The 21,110-nt window shown below is 33.6% G+C and overlaps 1 protein-coding gene across 1 annotated transcript in view; it reads left to right on the top strand.

Moving 5' to 3' along the window:
• Positions 1–4,058: 4,058 nt before the first annotated feature.
• LOC129229336 (uncharacterized) overlaps positions 4,059–21,110 on the top strand; it is a 34,809-nt gene continuing 17,757 nt past the window's right edge. Inside the window, exons 1-5 of the mRNA XM_054863629.1 lie at positions 4,059–4,300; positions 6,021–6,329; positions 12,820–12,984; positions 13,080–13,112; positions 16,640–16,869. Coding sequence (XP_054719604.1) covers positions 4,138–4,300; positions 6,021–6,329; positions 12,820–12,984; positions 13,080–13,112; positions 16,640–16,869 — 900 coding nt within the window. The 5' untranslated portion in view covers positions 4,059–4,137. The remainder of the gene's footprint in view (positions 4,301–6,020; positions 6,330–12,819; positions 12,985–13,079; positions 13,113–16,639; positions 16,870–21,110) is intronic.

Below are 21,110 nucleotides of genomic sequence, written 5' to 3'. Positions count from 1 at the left end.
CTTTTCTTTAAAATCTGAAAAGTTTCAGATGCTTCTTAATTTTTGATTCTTGTTTTCTTATTTCTAATTTTTCCTCTCGAATCTTTATCCACCGCAATTTCTGCCATTCAATGTAAGCCTACGTCAAGCTCTCAGGGTTCGTACGGTCATGGAAAAAAATTAACAGAATTTCAGACCTGGAAAAGTCATGGAAAATTGAAATTTTCATTGAAAGTCATGGAATTTTTTTTCAAGTCATGGAAAAATGTCCTGGACAAAGAGAAAGGTACAGTAGCTAAAGGAGCATTAGGAATCTTGAGTGATTTAACAGTGTAACACATAAAAGCTATTAAAAGTGAAAAACTGATTGTTTCAAAAATCAAATCTGAATTTTTAAATCTCATTGCATCCACTTCTGTCGCAGCCGCTTGCCATTTTTTGCGATGTGATTTTACTGCCTGGACATCACTTATTTTGAATTTTTTGTTATTTTCAACACTTCTTATGTTTCATATTCTGTAGTAGCAAAATTTCACGTTCTTAGTTTCGCCACGCCCACTCAAAAAAAAGCCATTCAATTGCATGCAAGATCGATTCCATCACTCGTAAGGACTTTATTATTAAATTTATCAGAGTTTATCTTAATTTGTTGAATGTTTTAGAAAATAAAGATCTATAAGTCAGGCGATAGAATACAGAAAAATCGGAATTCTAATGCTCTAAAACAGTAGTGCCCAACATACGGCATGCAAAACTAATCCATGCGACTCACTACTACGTTCAATGTCGGGAATTACAAGTGTTCTGGAATTTCTGAACCTATTAAATTATATGCATTTGAAAATATGCAAATTTGTAAACAAAACAAATATACTTTTGAAGCAGAAGATTGATTGATTACTGAATGTTTTTTTTCAAAAAAGATCTGGTTTAGAAACATAAAGAACTAAACTTTGTGGCTTTACTTTAAAAAACCAAAATACTGTCAAGTTACGTGGATGATTAAAGGCACTTGTTGACACTAAAAGGAAACTTTTGAAGCGAATTTATTGAAACTTAGTGATGACTCATTCAACCTTTGTCCCATTCAATATCATTCTGCCTGTTTTTAAAAAAAACATTTAAGCATCATCATATTTGTTTCACTGCATTTTTACTTTACGAAAATTTATATGTTGAAGACAAATAAGAATAGTTTTTTAAGTGTGCACTTATATTTTTTCCATTACGAGTAAGTGCTTCAATAATGAGGTTGTGGCATTCATATAGACATTTTCAGGGACCGCGTTAAGCATTCGCCAATGCGCCAAATACGATAAAATTGTAAAATCGGCGAACAAAATTCGAATTTGGCGAATTTATTGGCGAACAGAAAATTCTCTAAAATATACACTGAGGGAAAAAAATCTCCCTTCAGAAGTCAATCTAGATAAAAATTAAGTCCGTTCACAAAATTTGGACCCCTAAAAACGGACCCGTCACAAAATTCCGACCCCTAAAAACGAACCTTTCACAAAACTTTCAGACTAGCAATCTGAAAGTTGTTTTATCCTCGGAACACTCCAAGCAGATTGAGGTGCGCACATGCGCGTTAGCATCGGATCGTAGCGTTACCGTCCATCGGATCGGAGGAAGGATGACATTTGCCTCTCGCCTCTTTGCGTCACTGTACTTGCCCCTCTTGTTGATTGGATATCGAGTGCGCAGCGTGGCTACTGAGTAAATAGTGTCGGCGGATGCCTTGTTGAATGGCACGTTTGTTTCATTGTGTTTGATGTCTGAAACATCGGAGTAAGATAGGAATGCAGTCTTTACTTCGTTAAAAGCTTTTATTTCTACTCTTAAATTTATTGAAGAATAATAAATATCACTGGAAGTTGTTTTTTAACCATTTTTTCCTTTGAAAAAATATATATCATTTGGAAAAACTACTCAATTTGCATTTTTTTTCTCACCAAATTCATAAAAACGGACAAAAATATATATTCCTGGATATACCACTGCCCTTATCCTCAAAAAATTGTCAAAAATTAAGTTATGTTTCACTTTTTGATTAAATATTTCTGCTGACAAAAATACATTTAAAATGAGTAAAAGTTAAGTTTTTGACTAAAACTTTTGAAATTTGGCTAACACTTTAAAAATTTGGCGAATTTACTGGCGAACGATTCGAAATCCTTAGCGCGATCCTTGCATTTTGCTAATGCTCATTTCTCAATATTACCAAGTTTGAGATTAAATAGTGCTATTCTCTTCATGTAACGAGGTCATGGAAACTTTCATTGAAGTCATGAAAAAGTCTTGGAAAAGTCATGGAATTTTTTCATCCAAATAGAGTATGAACCCTGAGCTCTTGCGTCACCGAAAATTATGTGCCTTGTTTGAAATTTCAATCCTTTTGCATCCTGCAAACATTTCAATTATTTTTAATGGTGGAAGGTTTTTTTTTTTTTTTTGTCATATGCTACCTTATATCTGCTCTTTTTATTCATTACTTTAATTATTTATTTATTAAATTTGTTTCTAAGTTGTTGGTGCAAAATCATTAAAACAAAATATGGCCTGACACTTGCATTCTTAGATATTAATGACACTGGGCATCGTTACTCTTTATATGTATTCATGAAAAGACAACAAGATATTTAATGCAAATTGTAACTAGTTTTAATTTTATAGCCTGTTTACATTTTCGGAATTTCATGATAACTAAGGCAATTTTTCTTTTATCCTGACATAATATTAAGAAATTTCTTTAACCAAATAAAGAGTTCCACTCTAAGTGGAATATCAATGAAAGGGAAAAGAATAACCTGTCATCTATTTATTTTCAGTTATTTTTTTTCTGTTCAGTCTGTTAATTTGTGTCTCATAGCCATAATCATGCGAGAAACCTTTTTCCATGGATCACTTAAATACAAATGAAAGACTTGTTAAAGCATTACATAACATCATGCATTACATAATTTATTACATTTCGTACCCAATGTATTTGCATATTGCTGTCCTGTGACTTTTGTCACCACAGTGTGCATACTGTAGTTATAAAATCATTTCATGGTATTGTACTCCTTATGCAATACTTCCATTGCATATTCTAATTATTTCAAACTAACTTAACCTTCTGCTCAAATTATCATTTCTGCATAAATAAAAAGAAAATTTTCATGCAAACGTCTTATCTGTTCATAATTGCAGTTGGTTTTACTTAGTTTTTAATTGTACAGTTCCATTTCATCCTATCCAACCAATGTAATGCTCTCTTATGCCAAAACATTGCTTGTTTTCTTGAATTTGATTTCCTCTTTAACATTACATCTTTTGAATTCTAACATTGAAATACATTGTATTTTCTGGGATTGTTTTGAAGTGCTGCATTCCTTTGTAAATTCCAGCTGAGTTGACCCTTTAGCTGCTTTACTGGTCTGACTTCAGTTGAAAATTAGAAATACTAGTGTGCATGTTAACTGCATTAAAATCCTGTGAATAGCATTTATATTGTTGTATTTCATCAAATATAATGTCTTTATTTCTTAATAGGACGATGACTATTTACCTGACATAAGAGATCTGGACAAGCATTTGAGGAAACTGTGCAAAAATGGTGCCTTAAATGATGCTATTAATCTGGCCAGTCGTTATTTACCCATTAGTTTAGATGAAGTTAAAGAAGAGATATTTCTGAAATTGCTTTTATGTATTTTTGAATCTTTCAGCATCAATAATCTAACTAGCTTAGATAAATGGCCAATAATGGAAAATATTATGGATCTGATAAATAAACATGATCTTTACAGTGCCATTATTTGTTCTACAATCATATGTTATTGCCACTCTAAAGATGAAATGTGGATATACACAGAAAAAGTGTTTGATAATTGTGAGCGAAAGAACATACCTTTAAATGCTGAAGCCATCATTGCATTTGGTGAATATTTATCACGCAAACTTTCAATTCCTGAGCATTTTACTAAGTTCCTAAAATTTTTACAGTTCATAAAAAATGTTTGCAAGAAGAGCATACCTCCAAAATTTTTGCATCTAATTCTTAAATGGTCTATGACTTCAGAGGACATTTATGACCACTTTGATCAGATTTGTTCTTTCTTGCCTGGCATTAATGATCATGAAGTAGATTCAGATTTGCTAGAGGAATTCCTCATGTTTTGCATGAAAAATGATTGGTGGCAATATGTCGCTAAATGTTTCCTTCGTTGGGTGCAAGGTCCTAAGAAAATTCTACTGCGTTCCCTTCTTCGAGCATTGACTGCACAGTACATGCATAGTGAAGATTTATTATTCAAGTTTGCAGTGGCTGTACATGGTAAGCAACATTTAATTAGAAGTCATGTCATAATTCATACTTTCTTACACACTGTAAAAACATGACCTGAGCTTAAAGAAAGAGTTTCCTTTAATTTTTTCTCAATGACTGCTAATAAAAGGTTTTGCAGATCCCTCTTATTTACAGTCATTTCATTGCCTTTTTCTTTTCATACTTCTGAAAAACATTTCTCTTTGCATATTCCAATCTCTTACACATATTTCAATACATAATTCAACTGTTGTGATAAAGCTGCTCACAATTTTTGGTGATTATTTGGTGGTTTTGTTTTCTCCAAAGCTATCAAATTGCTCCAAATGAATCCTTTATGTTTCTGAAATTTTTGCTGAAAATCCTCACAACTAATTTTTATATTTTGTGTTTGAAAGTTATTTCAGTTGTTGGAATAAATCAAGATTTTGTTTTAAAGATACATCATTACATTTCCTAGTACAATTAACTCTAGCACAAATAGTTTTATTGGTTAATGTTATGAAAGTCATTCATCCCAACTTACTCTCTACTCATTTCTGCTGTAATATGTTAGCTTTTTATGAGAACCAATTTTGAAATGCCGCTACTTATTTTGTTATTGAATATCTAAAGCTAAATGGACTGGGGGACAGTTGAGAAGTTAATTTGATGAATGACTTTACATCCTTTGCTGCAGGTTATATTTTATATATAGCAGCATATTTATATCTAACAGCAGGTTATATATTTTTTATATATATAGCAGCATATTATATCAAGTAGCAGGTTATATTTTATATCATTAGTGCTTTGTAGATATCCATATATCGTTGCCTCAAAGCAACAATAAGGCACCCTACTGTTGTGCTGAGGTGACGATATGTGTTGCACCCCAGACTGCTGCAACATACACTTTGGAAACATCTAAGTTAAGAGACTGCTTTACCGTAAATGTAAGATTTATTTTTTGTACAACACTATGCAAATATTATATGGGAGAATATACAAAAAATGATTTTTTTTTTTTTTTTTTTTGCGTCTCCTCAAAAAATATTTTCTATTTAGTTTATTATTCATTATTTCACTAGTTACCATTTGCAATATTATTTGAATTTGTTCAACGTTATTAACTTGCTTCTAACTTTAATGTGTGTTAAGGTGGTTATGGTTATTCATGGGCAAGGACATATTTTAGCAGTTTTAATGCTAAATTACACTCTTGTAATTTCGCCAGGTAAGGGTGACATTGTTTATATGTCACGTGAAAGTAATTAAATGATTTGATGTGAAAATTAAACTTGTATTTTTGATGTTTGTTTAGGTGTATGATAATGGTAAAAAACATTGTGCCATGTTATTTTAAAAAGATATTGAACGTGTTTGTATAAAAAGTAGAAAACATGCATGCTAGGGGAGTATACATTTATAACTATTTTGGGCTATTAATGCTAAAATAAAGCACTTACCGAGAATTAATTGTGTGGGCCAGATAAAAGACAATATTCTTTATTAATTAAGCATACGGAAGCTATAATACAATTAGTCATACCTAAAAAAAACCTAAAAAAATTCTATGTACCAATTGGAATTCACCCATATCTCTTTTTTAACCTAAAGTGAGCAATCATGAGACATAATTGTGAAAGTATTGTTTACTTTTAATTTTTACTACCTTCAAATTTTAGTTATTGGCATTAGTGCCCTTTTTTTCAGCTTTTAATTATAATATTTTACAATTTTTTTTCAGGATCAAGTGGGCAGTTGTCACTCCTTCACTTAAATGTGTATGGCCAAATTCTAATTACATTTATGTTAGAAGCTTATGAGCAGCAGAAATTTGACATTGCTTTTAATATATTATTTATACTGCATCAGCAGAGTATCAACTATAATGATCTGCAGCTGTCAGTGGCCTCTTATTATACAGATGAAAAGTCATATATGAAAAACTCAACTACTGGAGATCACTTTCTTCTTCCACAAACTGTTTCTTTAACTGCAGTCGACACTTGTTTGCAAGTAAAAAGACCTAAAGACGCCTATGAAATTTTCAAAGGTTAGTGATTTTCTGACTTTGATTTTTTTTTTAATTTTAAAACTAAGTTATATACATATATATTTTGAAATTTATTGATTGTGTTTTTTTTTTCATTTTGAGTTTGTTTCAAAAGTAATCGATTTTTTTTTTTTTTTTGGAACAAATAATGAAATCATCTGAAATTGAGTTACCTTGTGTGCATGAGTAAATATTTTTATTATTTTTTTATAGTTAAAATGCTGTATTCATTTATTAAAACCTAAGTTTTTGATTGGAAAATAGTTCAGTTTGCCAATATATCAGTCGATATATATCCGATATTTATTTTTTGAAATAGGATATTTTCAATGTAAAAATTATACTAGTCATATTAATGGTATTCATTTATTATTTTAAATGACCAAAAAGTACTACTCTATATCTATATGCTGTATTAATTAACCTATCATAAATGTAATATGTATATATTGTATCTGATACAATGATGTTTTTCTGTGATATTTACAGGGAACATGTAAATTAGTTAGAAGTAGTATGTAATTAGTTTTACAGAGCATATGAATAAAAATCTCAACATCCAATATTACAGGCAATATCAATCATGAGATTTTGCAAAATAATTGTTTTAAGAGCATAAATTTTTACATGAAATATATATATAGACATAAATAATAAAAGAAAGATTAACTTTAAATCTGTATATTATAACAATAATATAAGAAACTAAACACCAGTGATTTAAGATGCATTAACTAAATTCAAAGGCTTTAGTTTACGTTGATTGAAAATATCGAATGTATATCAAAATATCTGATATTTTTGAAAATATCATGATATTTTCGAACCCTGAGTTCAATATGTCTGGTTGTTAAAAGGGCTCAAATTGTTTTGCATAAGTACAAGGTGTGATTCAGAAGTTTTAAGACTGATTTTTTCCCGAGAAGGGGAGAGCTCGCGGACTGGTGCGAATGGGCTGGGAAGTAGTGGGGGGAGGGGGTCAGCGAAAGAACAGAAGCTGCAGCAGTTGACTTCAGAAAGCTGGAGTGTACGCATCACTTGGTGCGTGAATTGCGAGCGTGTTATTGACCTCGGTCAAAAAGTAGGAGATACAAAAAAAAGTTTTCACGCTGGAGTGCTCCGCCGCTTGAGGGATTGAATTGCGACGCCCCCCTGGCAATCAAGGGCCACTGGATTCTCTTCAACAACAACGCACCCACTCACACTTCATTCAAGGACAACGAAGTTTTGGTCAAATTTAATGTGACAACACTTCCCCTAATCAAGACAGGTCTAAAAAGGAAGCGATTTGACTCCATCACCGAGGGAAAAAACAGTCCAGCAGGCTTCGACGAGAGCCCTTGATAGCATGTCGCCCGAGAACTTCCAGAAGGGCTACAAGCAATGGAAAACGTGCTGGCAGCACTGTGTTGTTGTTAAAGGATCATATTTTGATGAATTTTAGTGCACTGTATTTAAATGTCCAATAAATTTCTAGTTCTGAGATAAGTCTTGAAACTTCTGAATCATACTTTGTACGTCTATTATTTACGTTAGTAAAACTACATTAGTTCTATACTTTCGCTATTACTTGTTATTCTTGCAATAATTATACTGCTTGAAAATTTAGTTCAAAATTATTTTCATCAGGGTTTGTACAGGTCATGGAAATTCTGGAAAGTCATGGGAAACAAATAAAGAACCTGGAAAAGTCATGGGAAAATGTTTTGGGCAGTTAGAAAGAAACTAGCTAAAAGATCATTAGAAATTTTGAGTGATTTAGCAGTATTGCATATAAAAGCTATTTATACTGGAAAATTGAACAATTCGAAATACAAATCTGAGTTTTTGAATCCTATTGCATCCACTTCTGTATCATTTGCCCACCTTTTTTTTTTGTATTGTGATTTTATTGCTCGGGCATCACTAGTTTTGAAGTTACCATTATTTTCAGCACTTCTAATATTTTATATTCTGTGGTAGTGGACTGTTATGTTCTTGATTTTGTCACGCCCATTCAAAAAGTGTAATTCAATTGCATTCAAGTTCATTTCGCGAATTCCAACCGCTCCGTAAAAAAATCTCTTTTAATTCATTAGAGTTCATCTTAATTTGTTGAAGTCTTTAGTAAATAAAGACTTTAGTCGGGCGATAGAACATAGAAACATGGGAATTCTAATCTTGAAACAGTGGTGCCCAACATACAACAACTGATTCATGTGGCCATTAGCTGAAATATCTGGTTTAGAAAAATAAATTTTCTGAAAAACGTGGCTTTATTTTAATGAGTGAGAATATTGTCCAAGAACATGTATGCTTAGCTGTTCTATTGATACCAAAAGGTAATATTTTTATGAAGTAAATTTACTAAATTAGAACTTCATCATGACTCATTCAAACTTTGTCCCATTCATTACTATTCTGCCATACTTATTAAGTATTTTTTACCCAATTAAATATCAGAATGCTGCATTCACTACATTTTTACTTTACTTAAATTTATATGATAATGACTAGAATAGTTTTTTAGTTTCTGCAGTGTGCACCCATATTTTATCAGTCACAAGTAAGTGCTTTGATGCGGTAGTAACATGCAGGTAAAAGTTTTGCCAATGTCCATTTCCTAAAATAGACAAGTTAGACATTAAATAGTACTGTTCTCTTTGTGTAACAGGGTCATGAAATTTTTTCTGAAATCTTGGAAAAGTCATGGAATTTTTTTATCCAAATTGAGTATGAACCCTGTTCTATATAAATGTTTTAGTTTTTCCATGATTAGATATGTCTTTAGGAGTGGTTTTAATAATTTCTTATAACTCTTATGCTAACTGGTTACTGGAAGTAAAATATTTACCGTATTACCCTGCATTATCCGGCACGCCGAAAATTCGGGGGTCACCAGATTTTCAATAACCTTTGCTGGTCCTTTCCGGCATGCCGGAAAAATTAAGGTGAGAGGAAAAAAAAATACTGTAAAAAATATATGCTCAGCTTAAAAATAAATATAAGTTCTCTCCATATCTTATTAGTGTTAATAAACAGCTTAATTTTGTGAAAATATTTACTAACAATGTTATTTGTTATTTCAACAAGAAAAATATTGTTTAGTAACGAATGACTTAAAAAAATTAAATTAAACTTAGTAAGCCCCCCCCCCCCCCGCCCAAACATTTAAGCAGTAAGATACCGCTTCTAAACCAGTCTAAAGAATTTACCATAGCTATTCAATAAATAAAAATTAAACTTGCCTCTCTTAAAGGAACCTAAAATAACTCATTTAAAAAAATTACAAACAAATTGCAGAAACAATGATTGCTTCTGAATTGATTACTTTATTGGCATATAATTAAATTCATTAGTAATGACCTACCATAAATTACAAGCACATATTATGTGCAATACACTTTTTTTTTACTTTCTTCTATATCTAATATATAGAAGAAAGTATTGGATTCGTGCAAATTTTCGAATTTCGAATTTTGACGGATTCGAACGTTTTGAGGTGTGCCGAGTCCATTTCAACTATTTTTGGAAAATGTCTGTCTGTCTGTCTGTGTGTGTGTATGTATGTGTGTGTGTCACGTCTGTGTGTGACCAGTTTTTTGTGGCCGCTCTACAGCAAAAACTACCGCATGAAATTGAACGAAATTTGGTACACATATGTGTCCCTATGTGAACTTGTGCCCATTGGTTTTTGGCGCGAATTCCTCCAAGGGGGGTGGAGCAGTGGGACGTTTTTTGAGTTACGCGTGCTTGCTATTCCTCAGGAAGTAACTGGCGGAATCAAACAAAATTTGGTCCATATATTGCCCCTAACAGGAGCAGGTGCTGATTCAATTTTGGTGTCAATAGCGCAAACGGGGGTTGAGTTATAGAACGTTTTTTGTCGTCAATTGTGACTGCTGTATCTCAAGAAATAACGAACAGAATCAAACAAAAAATTTTTGACAAGTAGCCCTTAGTAAAAGTAGCCCTTATAAGAGCTGATTTTATTTTGGTGTCAACAGCTAAAAAGGGGGTAGCGCAATCGCCCGTTCTTTTTTTCCATTGTGAGTGCCCCATCTCAAGAAGTAATGCGACGTTCTGGTTGAAATTTGGAATATATGTGAATCCACATGTAAACAGGCTTTGGTTCTATTTTGACGCCGATCGCTCCAAGAGGTGTTGATTTTTTTTTTTTTTTCGCGAATAAAAATAGTTTTATGAATGCAACAATAAGAAAGATAAATCGTAATAGATTGTCGTTTGCGTATTTCTCGTGATTTTAATTGTATTGAAATGATCGGAAATATTATCTCAATGATTTAAAATTTTTAACTGTTGCCATCTTATGTTTGTTAATAAATAAAATATTTGTATTTAATTCAAGTAAGGCTTTTAAAGTAACTTTCAATTTTCGCTCTTTGCTTTGCTTTTACAATAATTCAGACATTGGGATGGTCGTCAAGTTTTTGCATGTGTCATTTTGTTTTTGTTAGGAATATTGCTTCCTCGTTTTTTAAAGGTTACTTTCAGGATTTATTTTATTTTTGTTTTGGTGCAAAATAAACCTCCAATTAACCAGCATGCTGGAAAATTCGAATTTCCTGGCATGCTGGTCAACCTCGCTTTTTTCTGGCATGCCAGATAATGGGGGGTAATACAGTATTTTAGATTTCCTACAATAGTTCCCTATGGATAATTTAATATTTATACAAAAAAAAAGGAGTATCTTTCCAAAATATTTTTACAAATTCTGTAAATAGTAATTATTTTTATGATTAATTTGTTGTAATCTGCCTAAATTTGGCGTTTATTCCATTATTTTTCATCTGAAATTATCTTAGTAACATAACCTGTAAATAGCTTCTTGTAATGTACATACAAACCCCCTAACATTCGACTAAAGTATACTCTCCCCCCATTTCTGAATGATAAGATTTGTGAATGGAATAAAAAGAAAATATGAGAAAGTGGTAGAACGGTGTAGGATTTTCCGGAATATTTGAGAGCTCTCTTTCGAGGTTTATAAGTAGCCATGCGGCGAGTTCAAAGTCAGACTGGTCTGAGCCATTGCACTGAGAGCATGTATTTGGCTCTGTGTGTATTTGTGCTGTGTTTTTGTGTATTATGAAGTAAATATGTGTGTGATCGTAGAGTTTACGGTGTTAATCGATATTTACCTATTTGCTGATTGATTTAGCAGTTGTAACTACATTTCCTGTACATAGCTGTAAATAAATCTCCTGTGCTTTTCTCAAGATCTCTGTCGTCCTTTAAAGAATTTCTTGAAGTGATTGGACTCGTAACAATATATTTTTAATTAACTGCTTAAAATGTTTTAAATTCTGCATTTTATTTAATATGCAATGATTTTCAAGTAAGGCAAAGAAAGGAAACCATTATCATTGGTAACTTAATCAGGAAAATTTGGTGAACTCAAGGAAAAGTCAGGGAACTTTTTTTCATAGTTCCTGTTGCCGCACTGTTAAACTTTCACATGAGCATCTTTATTTTTCTTTCATGAAAAACTTGATATTTTTACTTTGTGTTAAAATGTTACAAACTTCATTCATGTAAAATGAAATTAAAAACCTATTTGGAGGGTGTCGAAAGTAGCTCTCATACAAATTTAGAACCTGACTTCATTTCCCGAAACCTAGGTTCCTCCTCTCTGCTGCACCGTTTCGTGAAAACATAAGAAAACCAGGAATCCCATCTTGTCTCTCACCCTATCCAGTTTTAGCATTTTTTTTTTTTTTTTTTTTTTTGAAGCATTTAACTGATTGTTAATTATTCTCACTTGACCAAAGTTGATGTTAGTTTGATTTTCATACCCGGGCCTCTGCAAGCACCACCTGCCCCTGCAGGTGCTGCTCCTCTTCTCCTGGACCTCCACCAGCTTCACTGTTCACCTGAATCCTGGGCCATGACCTCCATATCCTGATACACACCATCACCCAATAGGAGGGACATGCTTACGGAATTTAGTTGAGTGCAGGTTGCTATTTTTGTCTAAAGAGGATTGTATTAAGTCAAGGGGGTCAGGTGTATGTATATATATATATATATATATATACTTAGCTTTTTAGTTTTGCTGCATTGCTCATCTATAGGCTTTTGGTGTGATCTTTTCAATATTTTTTCACTTTTATAATAATTATTATAAGTATATATATATATATATATATAAATAACCTAACGAGTTAGATCCTATTACAACGTGCTATTGTGAGAAACATCATTTTCAATTTTTCAATTCAAAATGTCAAAATTCATTCTTTTCCTCCTTTTTTTTTTTTCTTTTTCTTTTTTCTTTTTGCCTTTGTCTTGTGCGTTGGTAATATTTGATCTGAGCAATTGTTCTCTTGCAGCAAATTCTTGTCAAAAATTATTCATGCTTGCATTAAGACAACCTATTTTTGTTTCCCTAGAGAGACCCTCCATTATCTTGCTTGTTGTACAAGTTGACTGATGTTTTCCATTAGTTATTGTTTTTTTTATCAAATCTTTTTTCTTATCTATTTTTCAGCAAACTCTTGGATTCAAGTTAAGGATGTCGAAATCCCGCACTTGCAGTCAGAGTTGTTTAAAAAAAAATTTAAATGTCTCATGAAGTTAGTCAGAGCGCTGGTCAATGTCCATCCGGTGAAAGGATTCGATGCCTTCCTAGTTTTATTCAAAAATATCAACTCAGGTGGGTTTTATATCCTTTGTTTCTTTTTCCCATTTTTGTTATAATAGCACAAAACAATAATATTTATTAACAAAAAAATACTTATTTGTTTGCAGACAACTTTGAGCTTTTGAATCCTTATAAAGGAGGTAAGCTTTTAATTATGTAATGTTTTTTCTTATTTTATGTTGAATTTACTTCAAGGTTTTAATAAATAAAAATCTATACTTGCTTTCTTCCTTTCCGCTTTATTTGACTGGCTTTTGGAATGTGCTGATGTAAATAATTTTTTGATAAAATATACAGTTGCAGAAACAACACAAAATTGTGACGATCATCATAGATTCTTGAGAAAGCCTGCAGACTATTTCTTAATTGGGGGAAATATTGGTAAACAGATTTTTATTGACTTTTCGAAAACATAATTGCTGGGTAGAAATTGGAAAAGTCTTCAGATAACATGTTGTATGCCACACAAGAATCAGTAGAATTTTTACAAAATCATATTTTAATGTTTTTGCTTAATGTGCTGTGTTTTACTACTCAATACTAACATGCGTGTTATAGGTAACCTGTAATTCAGAGTTTAATTGCAACTATAAAATGAGTTTAATGCCTGTAAAAGTTTCTAAAGCATAATTTGTAGCAACATTATAAGCTAACCCCTTTTTGTTTCCCACTGTGTGCAAATTTTGACAAACTTATTTTAAAATGGGGGAAACAAATTTCTTGTGAACTAGAGATCAAACTTAGAAAAAGGTGAATTGTTTCCAATAAGCATAGTATCGCCTTTTTTTCTACAATAACTATGTTGGATTAAACAAAAATACGAAATTATCATAACGTAGTACCGTAACATGGGCACAAGCCAATTGGCAAGAAAATTCACCATCCATTATTTGTAAATATACAGGCGAACCAAAAGACCTTTTAATTTTTCTATTACGAGCAAAGCCGTGCGGGTACCACTAGTTAGTAATATTTTGCTCTTAAGCTCTGGAGTTGAGTTGAGCCTAGGACTTTCACTACCGTATTTTCGGGATTAAGCGCCGCACCCAGTATAAGCGCCGCATCGAAAATTATCGTCGCCGGAAAAAAAAAATTAATGTACGCGCCGCACCCATTATAAGCGCCGCGCCCGCTATAAGCGCCGCATCCAACTTAACGCAACTTAAAAGCGCAATTTAGACGTTCAGAAACTTGCAATAAAATGAAAATAAAATTTAAAAGAATATAATTAACATAACTATATTATTATTACTATAATTAAAATTTTCGTACTTTGGGAGGAGACATTGGTTGGTTATCCAGAGCGCGGGACGCGGACCCTTCTCCTCATGGCGCTCCACGTTTTTTTAAGTGGTCGGCGCCACTATAAGCACGCTTTTTTCAGTGGGTCGCATCCACTATGGATCGGCGATTCAAAATCCTTCGAAATCGCTGTCCTCGCTGTCGGACGCAAATAGTCCTAGAAAGTCTGCATCGAGCTCCGGGCTGTTTTCCTCGTCATCGGAGCCATCGTCCTCTGCAGCAACATCCGGGACTCGGGGAATGATCTCCGCCTCGGTGAAGCCGGAAATTATGGTGCTCGGCTTTACCGCATTCCAAGCTGCAGCTACCCACTTCGCCACTTCCGCGAACGACGCTTTCTTCAGGTTGCCGCCTTTCGTGTATTCGTGCAGTCCGTTCACCATCCAGGACTCCCATTGTTGACGCATGTGGCTCTTAAAACTGTGATTGGGGGCCAAATCCAAGGGCTGCAACTTTTTTGTAAGCCCACCTGGTATGATGGCCAGGGACGCCAAACATTGCCGCGCCGCTTCCTTCACAGGGTCGGTCTTGTGCGCCGCCATGGAGTCCATAATCAACATTCCACTTGGTTGGAAAAAAGCGCCTTTCCTTTTTCTCCAAACTTCGTTAAACCAGTCTGACATCAGGGCCTCATTCATCCACCCCTTCTCGTTGCAGCGGATGACAACGGTGGACGGGAAAGACTCCTTCGGGACCGTTTTCCGCTTAAAAATCAGCATAGGCTTCAGCTTCTCTCCGCTAGCCGTGCAAGCCAAAACACACGTGAATGATGTTTTTTCATGCCCCGTGGTTGTAATGGCGACGCTCTTCTCACCGGTAGATGTGACAGTCCTGTTGGGAGGGCAGTCGAAAGTCAAAGGGACTTCGTCCATGTTGATAAGCTGATGAGGCTGAAAGTTGTTTTCTTTCTTCAGCTTCTCGACGTAGTCTAAAAACTTTTTTTTCTGCTCCATCCAATCAGCTGGAAGACTCTGCCCCACAGTTGTTCGCTGCCTGACGGACAAATGATTCCGCTTCATGAATCTGAAGCACCAATTCGCGTTGCCTTTGAAGTTGGAAATATTCAAATTAGCAGCGATGCACCTGGCTTCTATTCGAATCCGGACAGTCGAAACGGAAATTCCTTTAGCTCTCTGCTCCACTACCCACTTCTTCAGGTCCCGTTCTAAATCCGGCCAGTGAGCTGATCTTCCTCGTCGGGCACGTTTTGTCTTCGGCATCGCTTCGATCGTTGATTTTTCGGACCTCCAACGCCGAACACATCTTTCATCAATTCCGAATTCCCGGGCAGCAGGACGATTTCCGATCGCTTCAGCCTTAGCGATAACTTCCAACTTGAAAGCTGCAGTGTAACTCTTAAGTCGTTTAGTAGGAGCCATTTCAGATGAAACTCGATGTAAAAACTTTAAGAAAGAAAAGAACGCACGAACGACAGCAAAAGCGACGATGTGAGTGAATAAAATTGGGGATGGGAGACGGAGAAACAAGTTTTCAATTAGTAGGTCACTTGACCACCCCGAGCAACCCACTTTGTTGAAAGGGGTGATTCCCCTTTAGAAAACTGGAAGTTCCACCCCCCTCCCCTGCTAGTCTTGCTAACAAGCTCCTTTCCTTGACCCTCCGTCCCCCTTCGCTTCGATGAGGCTTCCTCGCCGCTCACGTCATTCAGCGCTCACGTGGTTTAGCGTTTCTCTCTATGGTGCAACACCAGCAATCGCTGACTCACCTCCCCTCATGGCTACCCCTCTTTGCTTTGCTTGTCGCTCATTTCGCAAAACGAAAGGGAAAAGTGTGGCGCCATCTATTGGTAAAATGTTCAACTTTTTTGCAAACTCGGATTTTTTTTAAAACTTGATCGGGGAAAAAAAAAAAAAACACTATACCCGCCGCTCCCATTATATGCGCCGCATCCACATTTTTGAAACTTTTTTTCTTGTATGCGCCGCGGCGCTTAATCCCGAAAATACGGTACATTAGAAACCCTTATAACTGCTGTTCTAATTAATGGAGAAAATTGGAGTAAGCTCTATCTGATGCAGAAAAAACTGCTCATTTGAGTGACATAGGATGTTAAGGAATGTGAGAAATTTTTCATCCTTTCAATAGTTAGTTGGTATGAAATTTGTTGATTAAAAAATTAATTACAATAAACTGATTAATTTTAATTAAAAGAACTATGTGCTGATTTTTAATGCTATTGATTAAAATTTATTATTTGCAGCTATTGAAAATTCAATATTCTGTCAAATCACTACTCACTTTCCCTGTTATATTTCTACTATAAATTACTTTTCAATTTTTGGTTGAAATGAATTGAATATTTGTCTGACAAACAGATAATTACCTTTAAATATGCTTTTATTAGAGTTGGATGACCTTTTCAATGAATATCTAACAAATATGCTGAATACTGATGAAGAAGATAAAGCACTACATTTGTATGAATATGGTTCTGAACATTGTAAAGGAATGCTGAATGTTGATTGTGATATCTTAAGAGGATTCCTTATTAAGCTAGCACAGAAGAAAAAGATGGAGAAGGCAAAAAATTTCTTTCATTTAGGGCAAATAAAAAAAGTGTATTCCATTGAAAAAGTGAGTGTGCTTCTATTTTTAATTTTTGCTTCATTGTTGCTACAATGAAATTCTAGTTATCTGTAAATCATCTCCCCCCCCCCCCCACCTTTTTTAACCTCTTTTTATTTTTTTAACTTGTATGTCTCATTTAGCATTTTCAACAGTATCTTCTTCATCAACTGCTTCAGATCTTTCTTTATCAATTCACCTCTTTAATTTTGTACCAAGTTTGACAACATTCCTTTGTGCACAAAAAGTAAAATAAGAAATAACATTGACCATATGTCTTTTCATATATAAGCTCATTTCTTTCGCATTGCAAAAGGCATTCCTTGTAACGCCCAGACATTAGGGTGGGCCGAAGACCAACTTTTTTTTTATTTCAGTGATGGGAAGTGTGAAGAAGGTGCTATTGGTGAAGCAAAGTGCTCATAAAAAATTTGATTTTTTTTTTTTTTGCGCAATTTCTTGATCTGCCGCAATTGGGTTAAAGTTTTAACCAAATGCTGTTTTTTGTTCTTGTTTTTAGCCAAAATTAGGGGAAGTAGTACATTTCTATTTTAAATGATGAGTTGGGCGAAAATGTTGCCACTGGTGGCACTAAACTCCCATAAAAATTCTGTGGTGTATGGTATAGCTTAGAGGTGCGACATTGAATGCAAAATATCGATGTTAGAAATTAAAACATCAATGGTATTGATACATCGACCAAAAAACGTTGATTTTTCCAAACATCGATGTTTTAAAACATCGATCTTTTTATCAATGTATCACATACATTTTTGAATATACTACACTAATGTAAGCAATACAAAAGAATACGTACCCGACAAATATATTGAAAATACTGATCCTCAAATCATGAATATAATTTAATAAGAATAATTTCTCAACATCTTGGTATTATAGTAGAACAAAAATTGATAATATAAAACAAGCACCGATTAATACAAACTAGTTATAGTAATAAGGAAATATTTTCAAACTTAATGAAACTAAAAGTAAATTTACATCAAAAAAGAATCTAAGGAAAAATTTATCATAGCACTTACTGTCAGTCGAATGAGAAAAAGTTGTGCTAATTATTTTAAAAATACAAAATTAGTTCTAGCATATATTTTTAAGAGCAAGAAATATGTGTTGTACTGTTAGTTAATAATTAAACACTAATTGTAAGTAATAGAAGGACGACTTGTTGGGGGAAGTCGATTAGTAATTGGTGTTGACAGTTTGGAGAAAAGAAGTTTGTTTACTTTGTCCCCCCAGAAGCACATTTCTTTTTTCGCAGACTATCCCACCAGTCGGAGAACCATCTCTTTCCGATGGAACAGAAGTTGCCATCACTATCAAATACAGTAAAACCTGTAAAGTTGACCACCCTTGTAAGTTGACTACCTGCCTATGTTGACCGCTTTTATCGGGAACGGAATTAGTCCTATCTTATGTAATGAAGGAAAACCTCTGTAACTTGACCACCTGTCTATCTTGACCACCAATGTACACCAAATTTGGTTTGGAGTATTGTAAAAAAACCTTTGTAAGTTGACCACTTGGTTTATTTTTTAAAACCTAATCAAGAAAATTATTTTATTTTGTTTTATTTTTATTATTTTTAAAGCTTTCCCTGAATAATTTTAATGCTTTCATGCAGGATTGCTAACTGCTCCGCTAAAATAGCTTAACTCCGCAGCTCCGCAAAAAAGTTATCTTGCTCCGCATTTCCCGGTCGAACGTTTTCAAGCATGACATAGTGTTTAAAGCTGTTTTTCTTTTGTTCTTTTTAAAGATATTCTTTTGTACTCTGTTCAATGAAAACAGTCGTCAGTAAAAAAGTACTAAGTCTTTTCTTCCACTTGCAATATTTTGTGGCAGCACTGGAATCGTGCTTAAGAGTCAAGTTATTTATTTCTGGTGCAAGGGATTAAGAGATAGAACATTTTCATTTTCAACAGCCTTCATGAACTAGGAGATTCCAGCTTGTTGCTCTTTGTGTTATAAGTTTTACATAAAATGGCTTCAAAAAGAAAGTTAGTTGAACTTGAGGTTGATAAAAAGTATGAAATATTAAAATTAATTGAAAAAGGGGAAAGCAAGAAAAAATTAGCTGACACATATAGAATTTTAAAAACTATAGTGTCTAATTTAGTAAAAAACAAAAATATTTGAATAGCATTTTTAACTATTGTTTCAAAGTAATGTTAAACAATGAAAGTGAGTTGAACAGAAAGAGTAAGTGTGAATTTGTAAAAAAAAAAAAAAAAAATCAGTACCACCCTTTATAAGTTGACCACCAAAGTACTGCACCGCAAGTGGTCAACTTACGCAGGGTTTCACTGTACTTTAAAGCAACTTTTCCCAGCTCTAAATTTTTAGTCATAATTTTCACCGTAGTAACATATAGGATTTTCCTTTAGTTTAAGAACTGGAACCTTGAAATAGACTGCAAGTTCTGTCACTAGACTACTAGTGTCAGGTTCTTCCAATAGCTTTGACCTCTTCCTCACTCTCTAGTTAATCTACTATTTTGTAGTGATCTTCCCAAAAATCATCCTCTTCATTAAAAAAAAAATGATCTTATAAAATGGGTGCAAAATAATGATTTTTTTTTTTTTTTTTTTTTTTTTTTTTTGGCAACTCCATAAGTAAACTTAATTACCTAGCAAGAAAATTGGAGCAAATTTTATGATAATTTTCAATCAAAAAGCAAAAACATCAACATCGAAACCAAAACATCGATGATCCAAAAACATCAAAAGTAAAACATGGATGTTTTAACAAAAACATTGATGTTTCCAAAACATCGACATTGATATCCGCCCCCTAGTATAGTTCTTTTCTTTGGCACAAATGAGAAGTTTTGGCAGTTTTCAGTTTTTTTAACATTTTCAAAAAATTTTACCAAATAGTAAACATTTTGTTTTTGCCATATTTTTCTGCTATAATCAGAAAGTTTTATCATATTTGATGCATTTTTAGATGCCTGGTGTGTCAAAAATTAACTACTCATTGCGTATAACTTTTTGAATTTAAAATATGCTATTCTAAAACTTAGTGCAGCTCTCTGTTTAATTTGCGTTCAAAACCAACGGGAGTAACCCAGAATTTATTCTTAATTTTTGGAAAATCTTTTTAAATAAGAACAAAGTTACTATCTCTTAACTAAAGAAGGAAATAAAGCACTACAACATTTGATGTACTTTTTTGATACGAGCAAACTCCCAGTCTGACACTTAATAAATAAGATGGAGAATGTACTGAATCTGAGGACTTTCTGGCCCAATCAAACCCAAGCTGATGGCATGCGAAAGCCTACTTGTGCTATCATTCTGGGTTACCTCTGTCATGTATTTCTACATTGGCAAAAGAAAAGGAAAATACTGAAAATTTGATCATGGACCAAAAACTCGTAATTGATAATTTTGCAACTGTTTCAACTTGACTGCTCTCCAGAGTTTCAAGACTGCCAACCAGGGCCTTTTACGTAGTCTAGATGGCTGAACTCTTTGCTTGCACTTTAGTACCTCAAAACCTGAAGATGCCTCACGATGTTTTGCACTAGTTGTAATATGAATCGATTTGCCCATATGATTCGCCTAAAGAATCGACAAGGATACGCTACCACAGCAATGGAAACTGACAAAAACCAAGATATCAAAACTGTGACGAATATTAATTGAATAAATAGATAGTAATTGTGTGAAAGGAAGAAAAAAAGATCAAGAAATTCGAATGTTTAAGGTTTAAGGTTCCAAAAATAAAATTCAGGTATAACTGAAGTAAAAGTGCTAAAATGCAGAACTTCAACTTGAATAGAGCTTTTATTACCTAAAACAGTGTAGATAAAAACTCTCTATTGAAAGTATAGGCAGAAATGTTCTCTAGGTCTGCACCATCTTTAGTTCTGTGCTGTTAAACCTTAATTTTGAATGCAGCTGCACAAAATTTTCAAACAGCATGTTTTTTTAAGTTTTTTGCGTAATAAGTAGTTAATTAATACACCATGCATCTAAAAATGCATCACATGTGACTTCAGATAAATATTTAGAAAACAAAATTTTTCCTTTTTGACAGAAAATTGCCAAAACTTGTATGCATTTATGGCAAAGGAAAGAACTATACCACGCACCTTAAAGTTTTTATGGAAGTTTAGCTCAACTGATCATCGTAAACAGAAACATACTATTTTTACTAATTTTGGCTAAAAACAGGAAAAACAGCATTTGGTAAAAACTTCAACCCAATTGAGGCAGATCAAGAAA

This window comes from Uloborus diversus, chromosome 9 (assembly GCF_026930045.1).
Source record: "Uloborus diversus isolate 005 chromosome 9, Udiv.v.3.1, whole genome shotgun sequence".
NCBI lineage: Eukaryota > Metazoa > Arthropoda > Arachnida > Araneae > Uloboridae > Uloborus > Uloborus diversus.
Note: the sequence above shows the minus strand (reverse complement) of the source record. Positions and strands in the feature narration are given on the sequence as shown.